Raw genomic sequence first — 25,833 nt, forward strand, 5'->3', positions numbered from 1 at the left:
TAGACCTACCTTCATGCCATCTCCTGTGGAACAGCATTACACGTGTCCCTGAAAACATGGAACCACACAAAGGAAAATAATGATGCCGTAATTTATCTACTATTCAGTGAGTCACTCTGTCCATTTTCATGCTAATGAGCGCATGTCGGGCAGGCGCTAGCTATGTAAATTAGCTATCTATATTGGCCTTAAGCACTCTCAATTTAATTAATCTGCCAGCATAAATGTCAAAACAATTATTGGCTACTTTGAGGGGGTAAATTGTTTGTTATGGCCCAGCGGAGAGTGAGTAATTATTGGCCACAACATTTGGGGGGGGGGCAGCCTAGCACATAACCCCCATGTTGAAAATAATAGTGGTAGAGTGGTTGCCGGTCGTCTTGAACAATTTAGGTGATTGATCAGTTCCTTTGTCTACTGGGAAATGGTGCCTATCGTTTCACAGGAGATGATGGTGAGCAGCTTGCTCACCAGCAGAGAACTGGCTAGACAAGGAGCATGTTTGGACTGTATCCTTAATTGACCTATGTGCACGTTAAGGCCCATCTTTTGGGACAAGCCGTGCTGTCACATGAAGTTAACTCAACCCTCATTTTGACATTGCCTTTGTAGTGGAACGGCTTTCAAAACTGTTCCAGAAATAAATGAAGGTGTCTGAGGTGAAAGAGTGGTGACTTGAATGCTAAGGCAAAGATGAACAACGGACTACAGGAACAGCTTTGGTCTCTCACAGCCAGTAACAAAAACTTTTAGTACTATACTATTTAACATAATAAAATACAACCGACAATAAAGTTGTCCTCCAAACAAGGCTGGAGGTAATGAGATTAAAAGAAAAACAAGTGACCTTCTAGGACCTTCATCCTTCTCCTTAGGCAAGGGCTGGTTGGTCATGTGACTTTGTTTGCTCCTTCACATGTGACTCTCATTCACGGCAATCCTAAACTTGTTTAAAAATACGGTAAAAGCAGCAGTGGAAAAGTAGTCGGACTACAGGAAAGGGCAAAGGAGGAGAGAGGGGGACAGTCCAGTCCAGCGAGAAGGAGGAACATATTCAGGCTGCTGGGAAATTGTATCATCCTATAAGACAGATCCACAGTGACGGTTCACTAACAACAGTGCCCTTCAAACTTTCTCACCCTCAGAGTGATATTTACACAGTTCAATAAATCCATCTAATGTTAGTATAGAGACATTCATTAATAACCATCCATGTCAAAAGCCTACAGGTAACTGAATGAAACAGCCAGGTCTGAGTAATGGAGCCAGACATCTCCATTGACTCACAGTGACTGCAGGGAAAAGGCAGTATAAAAGCTGTGGGTGAATACAGCTTTGCTTGCCTTGTACGCCTCACTGCCAGTCCTTTCTGCAAAGATGGCTAGAAATGAACTTCCTCAAGGGAGGAGAGAAACACAATGAACGCTCGGCTGGGTAACTGGGAAAGAGAAGGTGGGGGGGGGGTGAATCATCGTCGACATGGTGATGCCCTCTGTCATCCTCCCACTCAGGGTCAAAAGGGAGAGAGAGAGAAACAGAGGGGGGTTAAAGAGCAAGAGAGTGAGAATACACAGATATCATATCTCTACGGGAAAGAGGGTTGGCAATCTTTCAGCCTCTACGGACAATCAGTGCTGAGAACAACAACATTTTAGGATGACTGATTACTACCACATAGAGAAGATAGAGACATTATTCTCTCAGAGGCTAAAGTTAAGACAAGGTCACAAGATAATAGTGATGGTGGAAAAAAAAATCTAGTTACATATTTGGATATTCTTTTTGACGATATATCGTATAGTTTTGATAATATCACAATATTATTGTTGTGCTTGTTGGCTGCACCAAAACTCCATTATTTGTCCTTCATAGCTTGTTCTCCATCTTCTTTTTAAATAGGGAGCCAATTAGTTTTCAGCACTTTGATCTCCATGACTGATCAAAATGTGTTCTCTCATGGCTCTCTCGTATCTCTCTGCAGCAGACATATGGTGAGCAATATGTTTGGGAATTGAATCGCAATAAAATCACAGTATCGAATTTTAAAACATAAAAACTCATGATAATATCGTATCGTGAGGTCCCTGGCAATTCCCGGCCCTTCAAGATAAGCTTTGATTTTTGATGTAAATGACCCCAGATAACCTCCTCGACACGTTGCAAGATATTTATATATTATAGGTTGGGTTTAATTGCTCTTCTTGCTTTGGCCATTTGGTAACTTACAGCAACAGTTTGATCAGGATTATCCATCCTTAAAAGCCTTGGCAGAGCATTATGACACAGAGCTCAGCAGACAGCTCCGCTTTTGTGTGAAAGAAAAGCATTGCTGACAGGAACGCCACAATGAATAATTTGTGTGGTTCATGCCTCAAGATGTCGGATAAACACGATGACATATGCACTGCACCTCAGGGAGAGGATCATTTAGGAGAGTAAACAAACCAAAAAATTATTTGAGGGTTACGCAGCAGTTATTCACAGGGCTCAACACTGGATGATGCCCCGTCTTCAACATGTGAATCAAACATCAATATCTTCCAGAAACGCTGTGCTTTTGAACGATATGGTTCTGGGCCGGCATGCATTTGAATGGCAAGATAATCCGTGCGCAAGGTAAATAGCCAACATGAGAAAACCCTCCTCGCTCCTGTTCATGCATTATCGCTTGTGTCATTCCAGTCTGCAGTAGCATCTCTCCACTCTACAGCCTCGAGGCTCCATTGTGACAGCAGAGAAGCCTTTATGTGCTCAGTGTCACAGAGCAGAGTGAAAATAAAAACAGTCATACACTCGTATTACAGGCTTGCCCACCTCTCTGGTAGTTTCTCTAGGATACGGCCCTGATTTATTTTCTGCTGTGTACATTCTGCCTTACAACTCCAATGCAGACCAACCCAGAAGGCTGTGAGAAAAACAATACCGCTCATGTACTTATACTAAAGCACCGATCACTCTTCTTGAATGTCTAAAATATATACGGAAGACAATTCATTCTGACAGAGCTATGCAGACGAAAACGATCCTGCTAAGAGGATGTCAACCTGACTCAACTGTTGTTACTGTAGGACAGTCATTCCACAGACCACACATTAAAATAAAAAGTCCATGTCAGGGCGGTAAGTAAATCAGATGACGGTACAACAGAAAAAAAAAAAAACAGGAAATGTGTTTCAAACTTGCAGCATGGATAGTCTCTCTATTCTTAACAGAATCTACCATTTCTATAGGGTGTCTGTGTTGGACTGCAACCTGCCTTGTTTATATAAGAGGCCTGCACTACTTCTATAGAATGTTAATCAGGGTCTGCCTATAATGGCACCGGAGGGGGATGGCTGCCATTTTACGGGCTCCTAACCAACTGTGCCATTTTTTTGTTGTTGTTTTTTTGCATTGTTTGTAACTTATTTTGTACATAAAGTTGCTGCTACCGTCTCTTATTATCAAAAACAGCTTCTGGACATCAGAAAAACGATTACTCTCCTCGAACTGGACAAAGATTTTTTCTTTAATGTGTCCGACGCAAAGGATTAACTGCTTTCTGGAGAACAGGCCCAAATCCCAGTCATTGGCGTGAAGAAAAGGCGATGATACAGAGGGAGAAGGGCGGGGTGCCTTGTTAGGATTCACATGCGAGTGAGTAAATCGCCATTACCGTGGGTTCTATTGGCCAACGTGCAATCACTGGAAAACAAACTCGATGATCTACGATCGAAACAATCCTACCAATGGACATTAACTGTAATATCTTCTTGTTTCACAGAGTTGTGGCTGAACGACGACACGGATAATATAGAATTGTCTGGGTTTTCCGTTCATCAGAAGGACAGAGTAGCTACGTCTGGTAAGACGAAGGGCAGGGGTGTGTGTCTATTTGTCAATAACTGCTGGTGCGCGATGTCTAATATTAACGAAGTCTCGAGGTGTCGCTTGCCTGAGGTAAAATTCCTCATGATAATCTGTAGACCACACTACCTACCAAGTGAGTTCTCATCTAAACTCAGCAAAAAAAGAAACGGCCCTTTTTCAGGACCCTGTCTTTCAAAGATAATTCTTAAAAATCCAAATAACTTTACAGATCTTCAATGTAAAGGGTTTAAACACTGTTTCCCATGCTTGTTCAATGAACCATAAACAATGTTTAGACACTAACAGCTTACAGACGGTAGGCAATTAAGGTCACAGTTATGAACACTTAGGACACTAAAGAGGCCTTTCTACTGACTCTGAAAAACACCAATAAGAAAGATGCCCAGGGTCCCTGCTCATCTGCGTGAACGTGCCTTAGGCATGCTGCAAGGAGGCATGAGGACTGCAGATGTGCCCAGGGCAATAAATTGCAATGTCCGTACTGTGAGACGCCTAAGACAGCGCTACAGGGAGACAGGATGGACAGCTGATCATCCTCGCCAGACATCAACAACGTCGCCTATGGGCACAAACCCACCGTCGCTGGACCAGACAGGACTGTCAAACAGTGCTCTTCACTGACGAGTCGCGGTTTTGTCTCACCAGGGATGATACTCGGATTTGCGTTGTTTGTCGAAGGTATGAGCGTTACACCGAGGCCTGTACTCTGGAGTGGGATCGATTTGGAGCTGTCTTGTGATATCCTGCAAGACAGGAATGTCAGTGTTCTGCCATGGCCAGCGAAGTTCCCGGATCTCAATCCCAATGAGCACGTCTGGGACCTGCTGGATCGGAGGGTGAGGTCTAGGGCCATTCCCCCCCAGAAATGTCCAGGAAATTGCAGGTGCCTTGGTGGAAGAGTGGGGTAACATCTCACAGTAAGAACGGGCAAATCTGGTGCAGTCCATGAGGATGAGATGCACTGCAGTACTTAATGCAGCTGGTGGCCACACCAGAAACTGACTGTTACTTTTGATTTTGACCCCCCCCCCCCCTTGTTCAGGGACACATTATTCAATTTCTGTTAGGCACATGTCTGTGGAACTTGTTCCGTTTATGTCTCAGTTGTTGAATCTTGTTATGTTCATACAAATATTTACACATGTTAAGTTTGCTGAAAATAAACACAGTTGACAGTGAGAGGAGGTTTCTTTTTTGCTGAGTTTATATTATTCATGGCCCTCTATTTACCACCACAAACCGATGTTGGCACCAAGACCGCACTCAACGAGCTGTATAAGGACATAAGCAAACAAGAAAATGATCATCCAGAAGCGACCCTCCCAGTCGCAGGGGACTTTAACACAGGCAAACTTAAATCTGTTTTAACTAATTTCTACCAGCATGTCACATGTTTAACCAGAGGGAGAAAAAAAAAAACTCTAGACCCCCTTTACTCCACACATAGAGAGGCATACAAAGCTCTCCCTCCATTTGGCAAATCTGACCATAATTATATCCTCCTGATTCCTGCTTACAAGCTAAAATTAAAGCAGGAAGTATCAGTGACTCGTACAATACGGAAGTGGTCAGATGACGCGGATGCTACGCTACAGGACTGTTTTGAGAGCACAGACTGGAATATGTTCAGTGATTCATCCAACGGCAGTGAGAAGTATACCACCTCAGTCACTGGCTTCATCAATAAGTGCATCAACGACGTCGTCCCCACAGTGACCATACATACATATCCCAACCAGAAGCCATGGATTACAGGCAACATCCGCACTGAGCTAAAGGCCACTAATATGGAGGCTTATAAGAAATCCAGCTATGCCCTCAGACGAACCATCAAACAGGAAAAGCATCAATTCAGGACTAAGATTGAATCTTCTAACGAGTGTCAGAGCCGGTGTTGTATGTGGCAGGGCTTGCAAACTATTACGGACTACAAAGGGAAACCCAGCCGCGAGCTGCCCAGTGACACGAGCCTACCAGACGAGCTAAATGCCTTTTATGCTTGCTTCGAGGTAAGCAGTTCCTGGACAACTGGGTGATCACGCTCTCCGTAGCCGATTTGAGCAAGACCTTAAACAGGTCAACATTCACAAGGCCGCGGGGCCAGACGGCTTACCATGGTGTGTACTCAGAGCATACACTGACCAACTGGAAAGTGTCTTCACTGACATTTTCAACCTCTCCCTAAACGAGTCTGTAATCCCCACGTTTCAAGCAGACCACCATAGTCTCTGTGCCCAAGAATGTGAAGGTAACCTTCCTAAATGACTACCACCCCATAGCACTCACGTCGGTAGCTATGAAGTGCTTTGAAAGGCTGGTCATGGCTCACATCAACACCACCATTCCGGAAACCCTAGACCCACTCCAATTCGCATACTGCCCCAACAGATCCACAGATGACGCAATCTCAATCACACTCCACACTGCCTTTTCCCACCTGGACAAAAGGAACACCTATGTGAGAATGCTGTTCATTGACTACAGCTCTGCCCTCAACACCATAGTGTCCACTAAGCTCATCACTAAGCTAAAGGACCTTGGGACTAAACACCTCGCTCTGCAACTGGATCATGCTCTTCCTGACGGGCTGTCCCCAGGTGGTAAGGGTAGGCAACAACACATCTGCCACGCTGATCCTCAACACCGGGGCCCCTCAGGGGTGCATGCTTAGTCCCCTCCTGTACTCCCTGTTCACCCACGACTGAGTGGCCTAGCACGACTCCAACACCATCATTAAGTTTGCTCACGACACATTGGTAGGCCTGATCAACCAACGAGACAGACTATAGGGAGGAGGTCAGAGACCTGGCAGTGTGTTGCCAGGACAACCACCTCTCCCTCAATGTGAGAAAGACAAAGGAGATCGTGGACTACAGGAAAAGGAGGGCCGAACAGGCCCCCATTAACATCGATGGGGTTGTAGTGGAGCGGGTCAAGAGTTTCAAGATCCTTGGTGTCCACGTCACCAACAAACTATCATGGTCCAAACACACCAAGACAGTTGTGAAGAGGGCACGACAACACCTTTTCCCCCTCAGGGGACCGAAAAGATTTGGAATTGGTCCCCAGATCCTCAAAAAGTTATACAGCTGCACTATCGAGAGCATCCTGACCGGTTGCATCACCACCTGGTATGGCAACTGCTCGGCATCCATAAGGTGCTAAAGAGGGTAGTGTGTTCAGCCCAATACATCACTGGGGCCAAGCTTCCTGCCCTCCAGGACCTACATACTAGGCGGTGTCAGTGGAAGGCCCAAAAAATTGTCAAAGACTCCAGCCACCCAAGTCATAGACTGTTCTTTCTGCTAATGCACGGCAAGCGGTACTAGAGTGCCAAGTCTAGCTCCAAAAGGCTCCTTAACAGCTTCTACCCCAAAGCTATAAGACTGTTGAACAACAATCAAATGGCCACCCGGACTATTCACATTGACCCCCCCCCCCTTTGTTTTTACACTGCTGCTACTCGCTGTTTATTATCTATGCATAGTCACTTTACCCCTACCTACATGTAGAAATTACATTGACTAACATGTATCCCCACATTGACTCGGTACCGGTACCCCCTGTATATAGCCTCGTTATTGTTATGTCATTTGTATTGTGTTACTTTTTATTAAAAATTTTTACTTTAGTTTATTTAGTAAATATTTCATTAACTCTATTTCTTGAACTGCATTGTTGGTTAAGGGCTTGTAAGTAAGCATTCCGCGGTATTCGGCGCATGTGACAAATAACATTTGATTTGATATCACTGCATAGCAGGTCGGTGTATCAGAGGACAGAGCTTAGGACTGCTTCATTACTAAGCCCTTCATGGAAAAGGGCCATTGTGCCTGGCATGTGATGGTAGTACCGAGGATTGGAGATGGGCACCCTTAAAAAAGGCCTGACATTAAAATAACACTACATGAACGAGACAGAGGAAAAAGTGAAGTGACTCTGCATCAATGGCAATGATGAATGTGGGAAATTTCAAGAGTAAGCGCCTACATAGTCACTGAATAACATTCATAGAAAATGATTATTTTGCATCCCACAATGGCAGGAAATGAAAATAAATCTACATATACACAATGTTGGACTCTCCCCCCATGAAGACAATCTCTTTCAGGGGGAAAACACATGTCTTTCACGGGAGAAGGGGGCACGTGTGTGATGTGAGCACAGAAGCTTCACTCTCAGCTTTGGGGATGACTGCAGGTTGCTTGGGTCAGCCTGTGCTGTAGAGATGGAGCAGACAGAAGGACCCCTGAGACTGGTCTTCTGTGATGGTCATCTGCATTCTGAGGCGGCATAAAGACAATGGAGACCTGAAATCACGGTACTGCTACAATGCAGGACTGCCAGGATGCTTGACCTCAATGAGAGGAACTTACCACAATTACTGGTCTATGTAGGATGGAAATGAATGGGTTGAGGGTGACAAGGACCAGAAATGGAATATAAGTAGATGTTCTGAAGAATTGTGTTGCTGGTAGATTGGAAGAAAACGTCTTGGTGGAGAAATTAGACAGCTAGGCCCAAGTAGCAAGATCAGGGTATGCAAATACGAAACACTCAAGAGGGATGTTTTTGAGTACGGCACTGAGGCATTGTTCTTCGGATGTCGCACCCTGAATAGGCTCTCATCGACAGCCGCCCATGGTGTATGTAGGTTGTGGCCATTATTAGCATTGTCATAGCAGGGAACTTCCTTTTTCCTGTTGTTCATTGCTGCTAGCAAGACACCCTGCAAAGGTGCACTTGAATTCACACTTCTCTCAAATACCAGAGCATGACCACACAAAAACACACTCATACAGGAAGTGAGATATGTACTGCGGCTAGATCTGATACAAACATGGCCTTTCTGTTCTTACAGTAGGTCTTAAAAGAAGTCTTCTTTCAATGGTGTTACGAACCCCATCTATAAGCATTAAAACACAGTTGTAGACGCATTACTGATACCATCCTATAATTGTTCATCTGACTGGGGTACCGCACCGTCAGACCAAATCTTATGTTAAGGCTGGTTAGGAACGCAGGTGAATGTTGGGGGCCTTCCAGAGTAGTCTGCTCTCCCTTCATGGGACTGCCTCATATGGGCCTGCCACTTGTCTCTATTCCCCATTGTCCAATTATCAAACACAAGTGCGGCTGCTCCCGTGCAAATGCACATAAAGGATATTTAAAGACATTTGTGGGTGATTCCACACCAGCGTAGCACGAAAATATTTTTGGTATCTCAGATTGTTCTGGCAATTCGCACATATTAACTTCATTGTTTGACATGCTTTTTTACATTTGTATTTATGAGAAAATCATGATGAACGTGGCCCTTTTAGACCTGTACATGCCTCCTGTAAGACACTATGATCTGTGAACTGTACATGACACAGACATCATCTTGGTGTCATTATATTCCTTATAGTGTGCTCTGAAATATGCAGTATGTTTAGATTCTGAAATCAAATGTTTCACATTCATTTGTTCAACATCAAAATATAATAATATTTCAAAAGTACCCTTTTTGTTGTTTATTTTTAGACATTGTAACAATTTATGCTTCAAACAAGTTAAGATTTCCAGAGTGGGCTTTCTGGTACATTTTAATTATATGACCTATACTTACGCAATAAGGCCCGGGGAGGTGTGGTATATGGCTGTTCTTCTTACGCACGACGCAACGCGGAGCGCCTGGATACAGCCATTAGCCGTGGTATAGTGACCATATACCACAAACCCCCGAGGTGCCTTATTGCTATTATAAACTGGTTACTAACGTAATTAGAACAGTAAAAATATTTTGGGGTCATACCCATGGTATACGGTCTGATATACCACGGCTTTCAGCCAATCAGCATTGTGGGCTCAAACCACCCAGTTTATGAATAGAAAATTACTTTATAGGTCATTAGCCAATCACAGCCTTTTAGGATTGCACATTCAGCAAGTTCCATTTGAATCCATTTTCCCATTCAGTGTTGGTGGTGCTCATAAAATGTATTAGATTTAGCAGAGAGCCCATTCTGGAAATGTGATGTACTTGTACAGTATATTGTTCCAAACAATATCTTAAAATGACAAAAACTAAAAGAGTACTTTTGAGATATTAATATTTATGTTGAATACATTTATGTGAACATTTTTAATTTCAGAATCAAGACATACTCCATATTATAGAGCACACTATAAGGAGTATAATGACACCAAGATGTCTGTATGTACAGTTCACAGATCATATGGTCAACAAGGGCCTAAAATGGCCACTTTCATCATGATTCTCTCAAAAATGGTTAGTGATACAAATGGAAAAAGCATGTCAAACATCCCAATGAAGTTTCTACGTGAGAATTGCCAGAACAATCGGAGATAGTCCGAAAATATTTTTGGTGTGCTGGCATGAAATCGCCATTACGTGAGGATTCCACCTTGGTAATGATAATAATAATAATAATAATAATATCAGCAAATAAAAGAAAATATAAAAAAAAAGAGATCCTATCAACAATAAATCACTTTTCAAAATCTTGAAACAATAGGTTCTGTGTCTATGAGTGTATGCAGTGCAGAAAAATGACATCATCCCTGATTTCGTACTGACTGGTACAGTAGCTGCAAGTCTGTACTTTGTGTAGACAAGATTAGCCCTGTTTAACCTCACCTAGAAGGATTGGTTTATGGCAAATACCTATGCATCGCTTCTGGTCAAACGAACATCAATCAAGATACCCCCACAACAGTCAGCAGATACATTATTTGGCAACAACAAGGCAATCCTGCAGAACATGTTTGGATGGATATTTGGATGACGGGCACAATTTCTGCCGATTAGTGCAGCGTGTCACAACATGAATAGAACTAAGGAATGGCAGCAGCAAAAAAAGTAATTATGCATCCAGGCATCACTGCGTTTGTGGGATGCATGGCCAAATGTAGCCATTGAGGCACTTTCAAAAACATGAACAACAAGTGGAGGCACAAAGCAGCGAAAGAACAGACCCTCATTTCATAGAGACAGACAGGCTTCGAAGAGTAAACTCTTCCCCCAATTGAGGAACACTCACTTTTCAGCACCGGGAGAAGGTATCCTGAAAGAGCTCCTGTTCTGCGATTCAGTTAGCAAACAAAGGCAATTTCACAGGACCTTAAGACCAGGGCCCTTTCTCTCTTTCTCCCACTCTCTCTCTGCAGCTTCTATTAGCATGTAAATGGGCGTCCAACAGGATCGAACATGAAGGGCCGGGAAACTCCCAAAACAAGTGGCGACATTGAGGAAAAGCATGGGAATGGCACTGTCTTTCGGTCTCCTATACGTCTGGCTAACACAGAGCCAAAAAAGCTACAAACACATACAGCTTGAGTCTTCACAATAGAGACCTAGAACAGAGGGCATGGAAGGAAGTGGAAGACCAATAGTTAATTTAGACCACAATGTTCTGGGTGCCCTGAAGGCTGGTCACATTACATTTTGGACATCATCATTCTCTCAGAGGCTGATATCATGTGGAGGGCTGCTCTAGTACATTCACATAACCAAGCTCCAACTCCTTCATCCTACTCTGCTGGATATACTACAGCCACCTATCATGCTGTGGAGAAGTCTGAAGGAGGTCTTTCTAGGGAGCTTGGTTATGTGAATGTACTGAAAGTGTCACAGAGGTCAGACGGTTTCAGCTAGCATAACCTACACGCATGTGAGGTAACTGCAGGGGACATGATGATATCCAATCCAGGCAGAGTTGGTAGGTACCAGATGTATGGGAAGTGTAGTATCTGGGCAGTGTCAGTGTTTAGGCTAGAGGAAGCCTACTTTCCACAGGATATAATTAAGCAATAAAGCCCGAGGGGGTGTGGTATATGGCCAATATACCACGGCTAAGGGCTGTTTTTAGGCACGACGCAACGCAGTTGGCCATATACCACATAACCCCGAGGTGCCTTACTGCTATTATAAACTGGTTACCAATGTAATTAGGACAGTAAAAATAAATGTTTTGTTATACCCGTGGTATACAGTCTGATAATCACTAGATTAATCAGTTTATAATCACTAGAGCTGCACACCACTAGCAGGTAGCTCCGCTTGGGCTTCTTCTATTGATGAGGAAGTGTCTGTCTGTGCGTCTCAGAGGACGCCGACCTGTTACCCGATAGCCCCCGCCGCTGAAGCCAGAGTCAGGCTTAGGAGTGCAGGCAGGCTCACACGGTGCTGCAAAGGTCAGTTGCATCATAGACTCCAACACTGAGCCAGAGAGCAGAGGCTGCATCTCAATAGATTAGAGTGGCCTCCTTTCATCGTCTCTTCTCCTTTGCATGCACCGATAAAAGTCTGAATAGGTCGTTATCATTAAAATGTCACAATAAGGTGCAGAGCGTTTGATTTTCCTGCTGGCGGGCAAGGAGACCTCAGCTCCGCTAAAACCACTGACAACTTTGTGCCGTTGTCAAGCGATTGTTAAATAAATGTTAACTATTTGGTTGTAATATCATGACCCCTTGAAGCCATAGATCAGAACTTCAAATATCTGATTATTCCATGCAAAACAATTGCGCACATTTAGTTCTGTCATCAGAGTTACACAGCAAGTAAATGCATGCTTTTCTTGATCAGTAAACATCAATTGATCATGTAATTTCAGATGCGTGAGGGTAGCCTCACGATATCTCTCAATATTGGACACAATTACATTGAACAAATATATAAACATAACACGTAAAGTGTTGGTCCCATGTTTCATGAGCTGAAATAAAAGACCCTTGCATTTTTTCATATGCACAAAAACCTAATTTCTCACAAATGTTGTGCACAAATTTGTTTACATCCCTGTAAGTGAGCATTTCCCCTTTACCAAGATAATCCATCCACCTGACAGGTGTGGCATATCAAGAAGCGACTAAACAGCATGATCATTACAATAAAAGGCAACTCTAAAATGTTCAATTTTGTCACACAACACAATGTCACATCTCAAGTTGAGGGACCGTGCAATTGTCATTCTGACTGCAGGAATGTCCACCAGAGCTGTTGCCAGAGAATTGAATGTTCATTTCTCTACCATAAGCCGCCTCCAACGTCGTTTTAAAGAATTTGGCAGTACATCCAATCGACCTCACAACCACAGACCAAGTGCACAGTGTCGTGTGGGTGAGCGGTTTGCTGATTTCAACGTTGTGAACATTATGGCGGTGGGGTTATGGTATGGGCAGGCATAAGCTACGGACAACGAACAGAATTGCATTTTATCGATGGCAATTTGAATGAACAAAAATACCGTGACAAGATCTAAGGCCAATTGTGTGACCCATTTTTTTAAGGTACAGTATCTGTGACTAACAGATGCATATCTGTATTCCCAGTCATGTGAAATCCATAGATTAGGGCCTACTGAATGTATTTAAATGGACAGATTTCCTTATATAAACTGTAACTCAGTAAAATCAATGAAATTGTTGCATGTTTCGTATACATTTTTGTTCTTTACAATTGGATATTTGAGTGGTATAAAAATAAAAAGTGAACTATAACTGACAAGTATGTGGTTTGTGGTTTAGGATTAATTTCCCATCCTTTGTTGGCTCTGCCTGGCAAGCAGCAGAAGGGCACATTTGCCGATCACAGGAGGTTGGTGGCACCTTAATTGGGGAGGATGGGCTTGTGGTAATGGCTGGAGCGGAATTAGTGGAAGGGTATCAAATACATCAAACAAATGGTTTCCATGTGGTTGATGCTATTCCATTTGCTTTGTTACGGACATTATTATGAGCCTTCCTCCCCTCAGCAGCCTCCTGTGTTGCCGATTTACTGTTAGCTGATAATGTTTACCTTGCAAGCTACCGGTAGAAACTTTGTATAATTGGCTAAACATAGTGATAAGTAGACCTAATGTACTTTTTCCTCCAACCAATATAGGTCTACCTAGCGAAATTAGCTAACATCCCACTTTCAACATTGTTTTTAAGATTGTTTCATCACGATTGCTGCTGACAGACATGACAGACTACATGGATTGATGGACCACGTCAAATTGGCTAGCTAGCTAATAACAGATCACTTCAATATGGCTCGTTAACAAACTAACTTTCAGGAGATAAACTAGGCTATATCCAAATATTGTTAGATTTGCTTGCCATGTTAGTGTTGATAACAGTAGTCCGACTTTACCAGGACGAGGACTTGCCGATGTCAAGCTCTTTCCAAAAGCCTAATCTCTGATGAAGGAAGCTAAATTACATGTTGTTTGTTGAGCTAGCTTACTAGCTAGCTAGCTACATGCCAAATGGATAGGCTACCCTCACGTATCTGAAATTACATGAGCGATTGATGTTTACTGATCATGAAAAGCATGCAGTTGCTTGCTGTGTAACTGATGATAGAGCGAAATGTGGAACAATCGGAAATGTGTTGTTCTGACTATGCTCTTTGAGAAGTGATATTAAAACCAAATAGTGCTAACATTTATTTAACAATCCCTTGAAAGCAGCACGTAGTTGTCAATGGTTTTAGAGGAGCTGTGGGTCTCCTTGCCCCCCAGGAGTCAAATCGAATGCTCTGCACCGTATTGTGAAGTTTTATTGATAACGACATGTAGGTCAAAGGAAAATGGGATGTGGAGAAGACTATAAGTCTGTCAACCTCCTCCTCCCTGCCAGGCCCAACTAGTTCACCTCGCCCATCACGCCTCCGTAGGGTTTCTGTTCCTTTGAAACTACTTCATAGTGGGAGTGAGCAGTCTAAACTAACCAGGGACACTTAGAAATAGACAGACAGATTGACATGCCATAGAGAGAAGAGACAGATAGGCCAAAAGATTAACAGGTGATACTTTGGTCAATGTACTGATAAGATGCCATTTGTAGGCTAATTATTGTACCAAGTCAACACTGTGGTTTCACTACTTGGCTTTGTATTCTTTGTGTTCATTCATGAATTGCACAGGAAGGCTCAAGGCTCTACCTGTGTCACACGCGCTCTACACCAGATGAACGTGCTAGATGGTGAGTGTGCATCAAAACGGGTTTAAATGTCTTCCCGCCTACAAAACAAATCTGCAAAAGGGAGGGAAAGTACACCTGCAACTCTTCCTCAAAATACATTTGCTTCCAGTCTCTGATTGCATCTAGCATCTGTCCTACATCACACAATCTGATTTTATCCTCCATCTCCTTGCTAGAATGCACAGCAGCAAATGGAAATTCTTTGGGCTCGAGTGCAGAAGAAATGCTAATGAATTTGGGTAAAACTTGAGTGAGTAAGGAAGTTTCTAACCCTTAACAGCCTAAACACTGATGCACTTTACACTGTCGGGCAATACATTCTAGGTGCTAACGCAAGTCCTTTAACTGAAGACTGGAAGATGAGCTACTAATCCTAACCAGCACGTTTGCTCGCCAGAGCACCAATTCCCTGAGAAATGTCTCAGACTCCCAACATCAGATGCCTTAGTAATGCTATAGTAGGAAGGAGGAAGGGAAAAAAACTAAATAGAAATTCCTTTTGAAGAAGAGATGTGGCCTTGTTGGTTAGACCAGTTTGCTTTAATGTGACCAAGATTGTTACACTGAGGGGGTTAAACCGCATAACAATACCAGTTGCTTGGGAAACATCACTTGCCTCATGCCAGTGTTTTACCCTGGTCTCCATTGTCAGACCGGAACCATCCATGATTTTGGTTAGACAGTCGGCAAATGCCTTCTAAGTGCAAATTCCAGTTCTGCAACCGTCTGATTAGGGCTTATCGACACGATGCATGAGGTCAACAAGCCGGTGTTAGAGAGATAAGCATTGCCTTGTCACACACCCTGAAAAGGGGAAGTAGCTTTGCATTTAACGGCCACTATTCCAAGCCAGCGTGGGTTGGTGGCCAAAGCTATTTCCTGAGCCATCATGGGCCGCTGTCACAGGACCTGTATCTTGACCCTCCTCCTCATGACACAGAGAGAGAGAGAGAGAGAGACAGACAGACAGAGAGAGATAGAGAGAGAGAGAGAGAGAGACAGAGTTCCACAAAGAATGTTTGACACAATGAGACATGGAGGAAACTGGTCAAGGAGGGGCATGGCTACAGCGTTCCAGGTTGACATCATAGTGAGAACTGAGAATGTAAAGTAACTCAAAATGTCTGTACCTGTTCAGGTGGGGAGGGAACACGAAGACAGTCACCACAGCAATAAATGGAACAAAATCCTAGGTGGTATGTGGTCACACTTTGTAATATTTCACATTAGCCCAGTCATGGAGTAAACAGAGGCTTGCCTTGCTCTGATCAATCATCTGCTAGCACTGTCACTACATTTACCTAAACCAGCAAAACTAGGGTGGGAAATGTAATAAGGGGCTCTACGAAAGACTGTCAAAACAGAAGCCAGAGGACATGTTTACACGTGAGAGTGGTCACGGTTGGTGGCAACTTTATTTACACGCGCCAGAGTAAAGTTCAAGTTATGACAAAGACCATTGTATGCATATCGGCACACCTTTAACAAATTAGTACAATGAATTCACTCCAAAAGTTACAATGATGACACATTGATTACTCAGCTGCGTAGTGACTGTTGATATCTTCAGGCTCTGATTATACTTGTCTAACGTGGCCAGCATGACAATTTAAGGTACCACAAAAAGGGTAGGGAACGCCTACTCTGTTAAGTGTGCAATAACTCAATTAGCCTTTGAACTCCTAAATGACACACTTTTTAAAAACTTTGGCAAAAGGTAAAGTCTACAAAACTGAGTCCACTTTGTTCGTAACAGGTTCAAGTTTTGGGAACAGAAAACTGTATTGAGATCAAATGTTTCATCAATGCGAAATATTGCAGAATGTCGGGCAAAATCCATCTCGCTCCATCTTCTCCCGCTGCCGGCTAATGGGCCTCCTCGCATCACCATATTTGGTGGTGAGTGGAAATGCCAACCGGATGCTTCAGATTTATACATCCGGTGAAACATCTGTTTCAATTGTTCCATCTTTGTTACTACGGTCAATGAACCTTAATGACCCCAAGCATTTTCTACCGAAGAGACGCCACCATCCAGTTCTACCACTGCTGTGTCCTTGAGGCTGCGATCTGGTGCTTCTGTCAGCTGCTGCTGCTGCTTTGGCAACAGTTCAAAGAAAGGTAAACGACAAGTAAAATGTAATCTTCACACATTAACGATAACCAAATACATTGGTCTGGACAGTGAGCACAAGCCTTCCAGGTTAGGAAGTGTTGACATCACATCAGCTACATGGGCATATGTTGAACACACACTGGCCAGTACTCATCTGGGCAACATTTCACATTGCTCTTATACCTGTGTAGTATCTGATACTGCAGTGGAGGCTCCTCAGAGGACAGAGGAGGAAGGGGAGGACCCTCCTCCTCAGTGGATTTTATAAAAATAGAAATAGTTAAACATTAAAAAAAGCTATCATTTTAAGATAAAACTATACTAAATAGGGGTGGCAGGGTAGCCTAGTGGTTAGAGCGTTGGACTAGTAACCGAAAGGATGCAAGATCGACTCCACGAGCTGACAAGGTAAAAATCTGTCGTTCTGCCCCTGGACAAGGCAGTTAACCCACTGTTCCTAGGCCGTCATTGAAAATAAGAATTTGTTAACTGACTTGCCTAGTAAAATAAAAATAAATATTAACGTCACCAAATAATTGATTAAGTAAAGGGAAAGAGGGATACCTAGTGGCAGGTAGCCTAGTGGTTAGAGCGTTGGGCCAGTAACCGAAAGGTTGCTGGATGAATCTCTGAGCTGACAAGGTAAGAATCTGTCATTCTGAGCAAGGCAGTTAACTCACTGTTCCCCAGGCGCCGTGGATGTTGATTAAGGCAACCCCCTCGCACCTCTCTGATTCAGAGGGGTTGGGTTAAATGCGTAAGACACATTTCAGTAGAAGGCATTCAGTTGTACAACTGACTAGGCATCTCCCTTTCCCTAGTCAGTTGTACAACTGAATGCATTCAATTGAAACGTGTCTTACGCATTTAACCCAACCCCTCTAAAACACACTGTTTTGCAATGAAGGTCTACAGTAGCCTCAAAAGCACTCTGTGGGGTAGCACCATGGTGTAGCCGGAGGATAGCTAGTTTCCGTCCTCCTCTGGGTACATTGATTTCAATACAAATCCTAGAAGGCTCATGGTTCTCACCCCCTTCCATAGACTTACACAGTAATTCACTTCCGGAGGACATCTTACAACCTATCAGAGCTCTTGCAGCATGAACTGACATTTTGTCCACCCAATCAAAGGACCAGAGAATGAATCTAGTACTGAAGGCATTAGCTATAGCTAGATATCAGTGCAATGCATAAAATGTGGTAAGTATTTGATTCAAAGAGAGAGAAAGACAATAGTTAAACAGTTTTGAACAAATACATTTGTTCAAAAATGAAGGAGAAGCAAGAAAGAGAGCTAGCTATATTTCATAGTATTTTTTCACTTTCACTTACTAAACTGTGGTAGCTAGCTAGTTTAGCCTACTCAAACACCCGGCTCAAACAGAGAGGGATGCTATGTTAGCTACAATGAGTGATCATGCTGTTTTCATGTGGCTCCTATGAGTGAACTGTGTTTGCGTGTGATCAGGGGTGTATTCATTCTGCCAATTCTGTTGAAATGTTTTTCTTAAAACGGAATAAAACATGGATAAACATATCTGAATTTGTCCAATAGAAACTCTTGTTTACAGCTATTGGACTAGTGATTACACCCAAGATCAGCTAGAATCAGGCAAGAGTGTGCAAGGTGGTATTGAATTTGTCACTGTGCGTTACCTTGTTTACAAAAGAATTGTCTTGACCTGTGCACCTACATTGTAAACTTTCATTCATAGGTTAGGTTGTAGTAACCTCATAATGGGTATAGTAGCCTAAACCTATTGATGATACATTGAGCTGGGTGAATTGAATATGAATGAGAGTCATACAATATGCTGTAATAGAAATAGGGCCATGCTCATGAAAAAAAAATCTTGTCTTCCCTCATCTTAAAACGGCACCAAACGCCACTGTTACACTGTAAAAGTCCATAATTTCTTATCTGCTGAGTCTGACCCAAATGCTAGCTACAGATGTAGGATCTTAATTTGAGCCAGTTTGCTACAGCAGGGACATAATCCTGCAGCAACTGGAAATGTGAATTATTATGTGGATTAAACTGATTTATAAATGTTCTCAGGGCAAATCATGTCTGAAATGTTAAAATGGTGGCCTCCTGAGTTGCGCAGCGGTATAAGGCAATGCATCGCAGTGCTAGCTGTGCCACTAGAGATTCCTGGGTTTGAGTCCAGGCTCTGTCGCAGCCGGCCGCGACCGGGAGACCCATGGGGCGGCGCACAATTGGCCCAGTGTCGCTCGGGTTAGGGGAGGGTTTGGCCGGCAGGGATGTCCTTGTCCCATCGTGCACTAGAAACTCCTGTGGCGGGCCTGGCGCAGTGCACACTGACACGGTCGCCAGGTGTACAGTGTTTCTTCCGACACATTGGTGCCGCTGGCTTCCAGGTAAAGTGGGAATTGTGTCAAGAAGCAGTGCGGCTTGGTTGGGTTGTGTTTCAGAGGCCGCACAGCTCTCAACTTCGCCTCTCCCGAGTCCGTACGGGAGATGCAGCAATAAGACAAGAATGTAACTACCAATTGAATACCACAAAATTGGGAGAACAAGTTATAATAATAATAATAACAAAAATGAAGGAAAATAAATGTTAAAGTGGAAATTACAAACTTTAGAAGCCTTTTTAAACCTTGAAAACAAGATTGCATATAAGATTGCATTTCCTACTATGTAAGAAAACTCTCACAAACAAAAGAGTGATCAAATTAAGATCCTACACATCATGTAACTATATTCTGCCTCTACTTGTGTAACAAGGCCACAGCTCCAAGGACCGCAGAAAGTAGGCTTATTAAGAGGGTTTTATTTATTAAGGGCATCATTCTCTGTGATGTTGCCTTAGTGATGTGTTTTGCCCTCTGCTGGCTCGGCCAGCATGGGGTTATCTTTAGGTCTCCCATGTCCCGTCCCGTGGATATTTCCTATTTCATCATGGTCACTGGACACCTGCATGTGTCAGTCTGTCCATTTGATTTATCCATTATCACATGTTCTAGACTAGAGGCAAATTGTCCAATAGTTTGCAACTGCAGCCTACAGGAACACCCCCACCTCGAGTATCCCATTGGTTCCTGCATGAACACCCCCCCCCCCGCCTGCCCTCACCGTCTTTAACAGAACTGCAGGAAAACAGTGCCCGACAGGCAGTGGCAAAGGACATGGTCTACTGGTTACCCCCACCTCCCGCTAGTAAAGCAGGCAGGTGTCTGGAGCGAACCCGTGTGCTAACTAGCTAGCTCTCGCCCCCGCCTCCCGCCTGCTGTGTACCATAGAAAACCGTGCCCGACAGGCTGGGACGAAGGACACGGTATACCGCCCCCACTTACCGCTAGCTACTCCGGTACAGAGCAGGCGGGAGGCGACACTGTGTGCTAGCGACATTGTGTGCTAGCTAGCTTGCTAGGTAGCTAGCTAGTTAGCTTGCTAGGTAGCTAGCTAGTTAGCTATAGTAGCACATGGTGCTGCCCCCCCCGCCTCCCCGAGTCCTCCTTAGGACTAGCTGGTTAAGCTAGCACAGTGTCCTTCGCTCCCGCTCCCGTCGTTAACGGAACTGCAGGAAAACAGTGCACGAAAGGCAAATTTGGCAGCTGCCAGGAGAACGTTACCTGCTCCAATGTATAGTGCCAACTGTAACGTTTGGTGGAGGAGGAAACATGGTCTGGGGCTGTTTTTCATGGTTCGGGCTAGGCCCCTTAGTTCCAGCGAAGGAAAATCTTAACGCTACAGCATACGACATTCTAGACAATTCTGTGCTTCCAACTTTGTGGCAACAGTTTGGGGAAGGCCCTTTCCTGTTTCAGCATGACAATGCCCCCATGCACAAAGCGAGGTTCATACAGAAATGGTTTGTTGAGATCGGTGTGGAAGAACTTGACTGGCCTGCACAGAGCCCTGACCTCAACCCCTTCGAACACCTTTGGGATGAATTGGAAGGCCGACTGCAAGCCAGGCCGAATCGCCTAACCCCCATCGCTAAATGGAAGCAAGTCCCGCAGCAATGTTCCAACATCTAGTGGAAAGCCTTCCCAGAAGAGTGGATGCTGTTTTAGCAGCAAAGGGGGGACCAACTCCATATTAATGGCCATGATTTTGGAATGAGATGCTCAACGAGCAGGTGTCCGCATACTTTTAGTCACGTAGTGCAGAATAAAAATGGACTAGAATACAGAGGGGTTCCTGCAGATGCAGGAATTCCCACATGCAGGAACACCCCAAATTGCAGCTGCAGTTGCACCCTTCTCAAATAGTCAGCCAGTCATTGCTGTCATAATTATGTAATAACTGTAGACTCAATTGCAAAAGTTCCTGCTTTACCAAATGTCAACTGGTTCATGTTGAAGAAGATGTAATTAAGATAGCACGGACATTGTGTCCCGAACCCTGGACTATTAGTAAGGGATTCTAAAGTGATTATACAGAAGTGACTTTTCTATAGGCTGCTCATTTTCATTCATTTGAATTGCAGCTGATTGGGAGACACTGCCACAGCTGTCGGCAACATCAGATACACTTCTCCGCAAATAGTCTACCTTACTCTACGTCTGTCCATTGAAAATAATACATGGCAATGTTGTAATAAGCTGTATAACTGTCCTTGTGAAATCAATGGGGAATAAGTCAAACGCCATATATAGGCTACCACACCAAGGAAGCTCATGTCACAGCATCCCCGACTCACCTAATGTTTTGACAGCAATCTGCCGCGTCAAAGGTGGAGGCAGGTTAATGCAGACCAAATCCACATCCTGATGCAGCAAAACGTCGTCGATTCTATTGGTGTAAAACGGTACGTTCATTTCCTTGGCCAGCTCCTCTGCTTCCTCCTGAGTCCGTCCCCATAGAGCCTTGACGGCGAATCCTTCGTTCTTCAGAAGAGGGATAATCACACGCGCGGTCAAGCTGGTGCCAAACACGCCGACCCCGGGAAGCATGGCTCGAGTGCCCGGTCTTCACGACCAGCTTCACAGCATAGCAACGCGGCAGACGCGGGGAGAAACGCAATTGTTAACATCAGATTGGCCATCCACCCGCTCAAATCGACCTGGCACCTCGCATTTTAGCATCCGTTTTGATCGATTTGTAATAGATATTGTCGTGTCCGCCGTTATTACAACAATTATACGAAAATCCGCGTATTCTAGATACACAAATTAAAATGCTCCATTCTGAATTAACCGCGTCCGACTACGAATGAAGGGCATGTCACTTTCTGCATTTCCTGCAACGCCCTCTGTACAGATATAGAAACCAAGAAAATGTCAGAATTTCCTGTTAGCATTGTAGAGGTGTGGAAAAAGCATTCCAGTTGCCTTCAATAGGCCTGGGAGGATGCCTGTATTTAAATGCATGCAACGCCGATGATCCAGCGGTATTATGCAGTTTTTATTAACGTTGCAACCCAGTTCTGCAATGACTGTGCTGGATACGTCAGGCTCCGGAGAGTGATCCCCTCCCAGTTTTAACCCTCTCGCTCCTGGCATGAAGCGGTTGGAATTTGACGCCCATCATAGTCGCAGCAGGTGCAATAACGGAGTATAGTTTAAAGACCAGGGCCTGGTTTCCAAAAAGCATCTTAAAAGGCCATCGTTAGAACCTTAGTAGGAGCATCGTTAAATCTCCGAGCTGTTAACCAAAACCATCGTTATTTACGTCGCACTTGAAAATGCTCGTAATCTAACGCCTGCCTCAGACCACTCGTAGAACAGCTAAATGCGTCGTTCGATGTTTTTGTTGTTCTACCGCGTCAATTTGTACACCGAAGATCTCCGCTAAACTCACATGGTTTATCCGTCTCTCTGTGACCGCCAATAACTTCAAAACAAAGTTGCCTACAACAAATACAACGTTACCAATGTCTTTGCAATTGATACAAACAAGCGAAGTATAAAAATATGCTTCAAATGAAAAGCGAGATGACTGCATTCATACAGTAGGCCTATTTCAATCATGAAATAGATTTAATCTTTAATCAATTTTATTTTGCTACTTTGTAGGCTGTCTGTAATGTGTCTATTTCATTTCATGCTAACATGTGCGCAGCCGCAATGATGTGCCAAATCTGTGATTTTGTTATTGGGTAAGCATTAGAACAAGCCACATCAATATGTGCAGCCTTAGGTGGTAATACAGTGCCTTCAGAAAGTATTCACACCCACTTTTTGTCACTGGCCTACACACACAATACCCCATAATGTGAAAGTGGAATTATGTTTTTCAAAATTTGTACAAATTAATAAAAAATGAAAAGCTGAAATGTCTTGAGTCAATAAGTAGTGAACCCTTTTGTTATGGCAAGCAAAAATAAGTTCAGGAGTAAAAATTAGTAACAAGCCTTTGAGCATGGTGAAGTTATTAATTACATACACCCAGTCACTACAAAGATACAGACATCCTTCCTAACTCAGATGCCGGAGAGGAAGGAAACAACTCACAGATTTCACCATGTGGCCAATGGTGACTTTAAAACATTTAAGAGTTTAATGGCTGTGATAGGAGAAAACAGAGGATGGATCAACAACACTGTAGTTACTCCACAATACTAACATAACTGACAGTGAAAAGAAAGAAGCCAGTACAGAATACAAATATTCCAAAATATGCATCCTGTTTGCAACAAAGCACTAAAGTCAAGGGGTGTGAATCCTTTCTGAAGCCACTGTACTGTATTTCTCTAGAAGCTGATCCGTCGTCAGTGTTGGGAAATAATGATAACGCTATGGTAAGATTTTAATTAGAAAAGCTGATCGGTCGTCAGTGTTGGGAAATAATGATAACGCTATGGTAAGATTTTAATTATAAAAGCTGATCCGAGAGCAGCACTGCCTTTCTTTTGATCCTAGCAGTATGGACACATGCTCCAACCGCGCACGTAGCAACTGTCCTCTCTGTGTGGTGTTTTGTGAAATTAATGTTACATCTTTGGCTGTTGTAGGAAATATGCATTGTTAAAACACACATAAGCCTAAAATGCTGACCAGACTGCCCGCGTTGTGTGTGCAAGAGTTGCAAAATAAATGCACACATACGTCTTTGAAAGGGAATGCTGCTCTCGGATCAGCTTTCTCCATTCAAATATTTCCTTAACATTATAGTTGTTTCACAATACTGACAGTGGTAAATATTGAGGCGCTTACCCAATAAAAGGCACTAAATCACCGATTTGGCATGTCATTGCGCACATGTTAGGCTACACATAATGAAATATATTGAGACAAATTACAGACAGTAGCCTATAAGTAGCAAAATGTAACTCAATTGATTGAACATAAAATATATTTCAATATGATTGAAATAGGCCTATAGCCTACCGTTTATATTTTAACGCAGTCATCTCGGTTTTCATTTAAAGCATATTTTTATGCGTTGCTTGTTTGTAACAACTACAAAAACATTGGCAACTTTGCATTTGTAGTCAACTGTGTTGTGAAGTTATTGGATGTCAGAGAGAGAGAGACTGATAAACCATGTGACGCCGCTATGCTGGATAATACTACAGGCTTAAGCTAAAAAAAAATCGAAATCTTAGAACCTCATTGGCAGTTGGCATATCTTATCATATGACGGACTTGAGATACTTTGAATTCTGCAACAGAGCACAATGCCCTGGGTGCCAGCGAGGATTTGAATTTCATCAGGCTTGAGGTCCCTGTACGCTGCATTGCTCCTGGGCATGGACACTTCACAGCGGGCATCATCTCCCGGATTCAGTTCGCTTTATTTCGCTGCTACTCACTCTGAAATGATAATATGGAGTATGTGGACACCAAAAGTATGTGGACACCTGCTCGTTGAACATCTCATTCCAAAATAATGGCCATTAATATGGAGTTGGTCCCCCCTTTGCTGCTAAAACAGCCTCCACTCTTCTGGGAAGGCTTTCCACTAGATGTTGGAACATTGCTGCCGGGACTTGCTTCCATTCAGCCACAAGAACATTAGTAAGGTCGGGTACTGATGTTGGGCTATTAGGCCTGGCTCGCAGTCGGCCTTCCAATTCATCCCAAAGGTGTTCAATGGGTTGAGGTCAGGGCTCTGTGCAGGCCAGTCAAGTTCTTCCACACCGATCTCAACAAACTTTCTGTATGGACCTTTCTTTGTGCACAAGGGCATTGTCATGCTGAAACAGGAAAGGGCCTTCCCCAAACTGTTGCCAGAAAGTTGGAAGCACAGAATCGTCGAGAATGTTGTTGTATGCTGAAGCATTAAGATTTCCCTTCACTGGAACTAAGGGGCCTAGCCTGAACCATGAAAAACAGCTCCAGACCATTCTTCCTCCTCCACCAAACTTCCCAGTTGGGACTATGCATTTGGGCAGGTAACGTTCTCCAGGCATCCGCCAAACCCAGATTTGTCCATCAGACTGCCAGATGGTGAAGCGTGATTCATCACTCCAGAGAATGCCTTTCCACTGCTCCAGAGTCCAATGGCGGTGAGCTTTGCACCACTCCAGCTGACGCTTGGCATTGCGCATGGTCATCTTAGGCTTGTGTGCGGCTGCTCGGCCATGGAAACCCATTTCATGAAGCTCCAGACGGACAGTTCTTGTGCTGACCACTAATTTGAAGTGGTGTCCACATACTTTTGTATATATGGTGTATTTCTAGGCCTACCGAGCGAGCGCACAGAGCTGTCTGCTTTGGCATATGTTGTATATCTATGTTGAACTGACAAGCTGTGGAATTGACATAAGTCAACAACAACAATCAAATAAATTCTCTGTCTGAATGGACAAAGCTGAATGTTACATAAGCCTAATAAGTCAATATACAGATTAGTTCAGCCTTCAGCACCACATCTTCCATTTATTTTGTAACCACTGTGGACTTGCTGACATAATCCACAGTGTCTATATCAGTTTGTCTTTGGCAAAGTGTGTC

General features: G+C 43.6%; 1 protein-coding gene across 1 annotated transcript in view; it reads right to left on the reverse strand.

The window, feature by feature from the left end:
- The window catches only part of gfod1 (glucose-fructose oxidoreductase domain containing 1), a 34,736-nt gene extending 12,583 nt beyond the window's left edge, over positions 1-22,153 (reverse strand). Inside the window, exon 1 of the mRNA XM_014181121.3 lies at positions 21,636-22,153. Within this exon, the coding sequence (XP_014036596.1) occupies positions 21,636-21,888 (253 nt within the window). The 5' untranslated portion in view covers positions 21,889-22,153. The remainder of the gene's footprint in view (positions 1-21,635) is intronic.
- Positions 22,154-25,833: the final 3,680 nt, after the last annotated feature.

Source organism: Salmo salar, chromosome 29, assembly GCF_965601325.2.
Source record: "Salmo salar chromosome 29, fSalSal1, whole genome shotgun sequence".
NCBI classification, from domain to species: domain Eukaryota; kingdom Metazoa; phylum Chordata; class Actinopteri; order Salmoniformes; family Salmonidae; genus Salmo; species Salmo salar.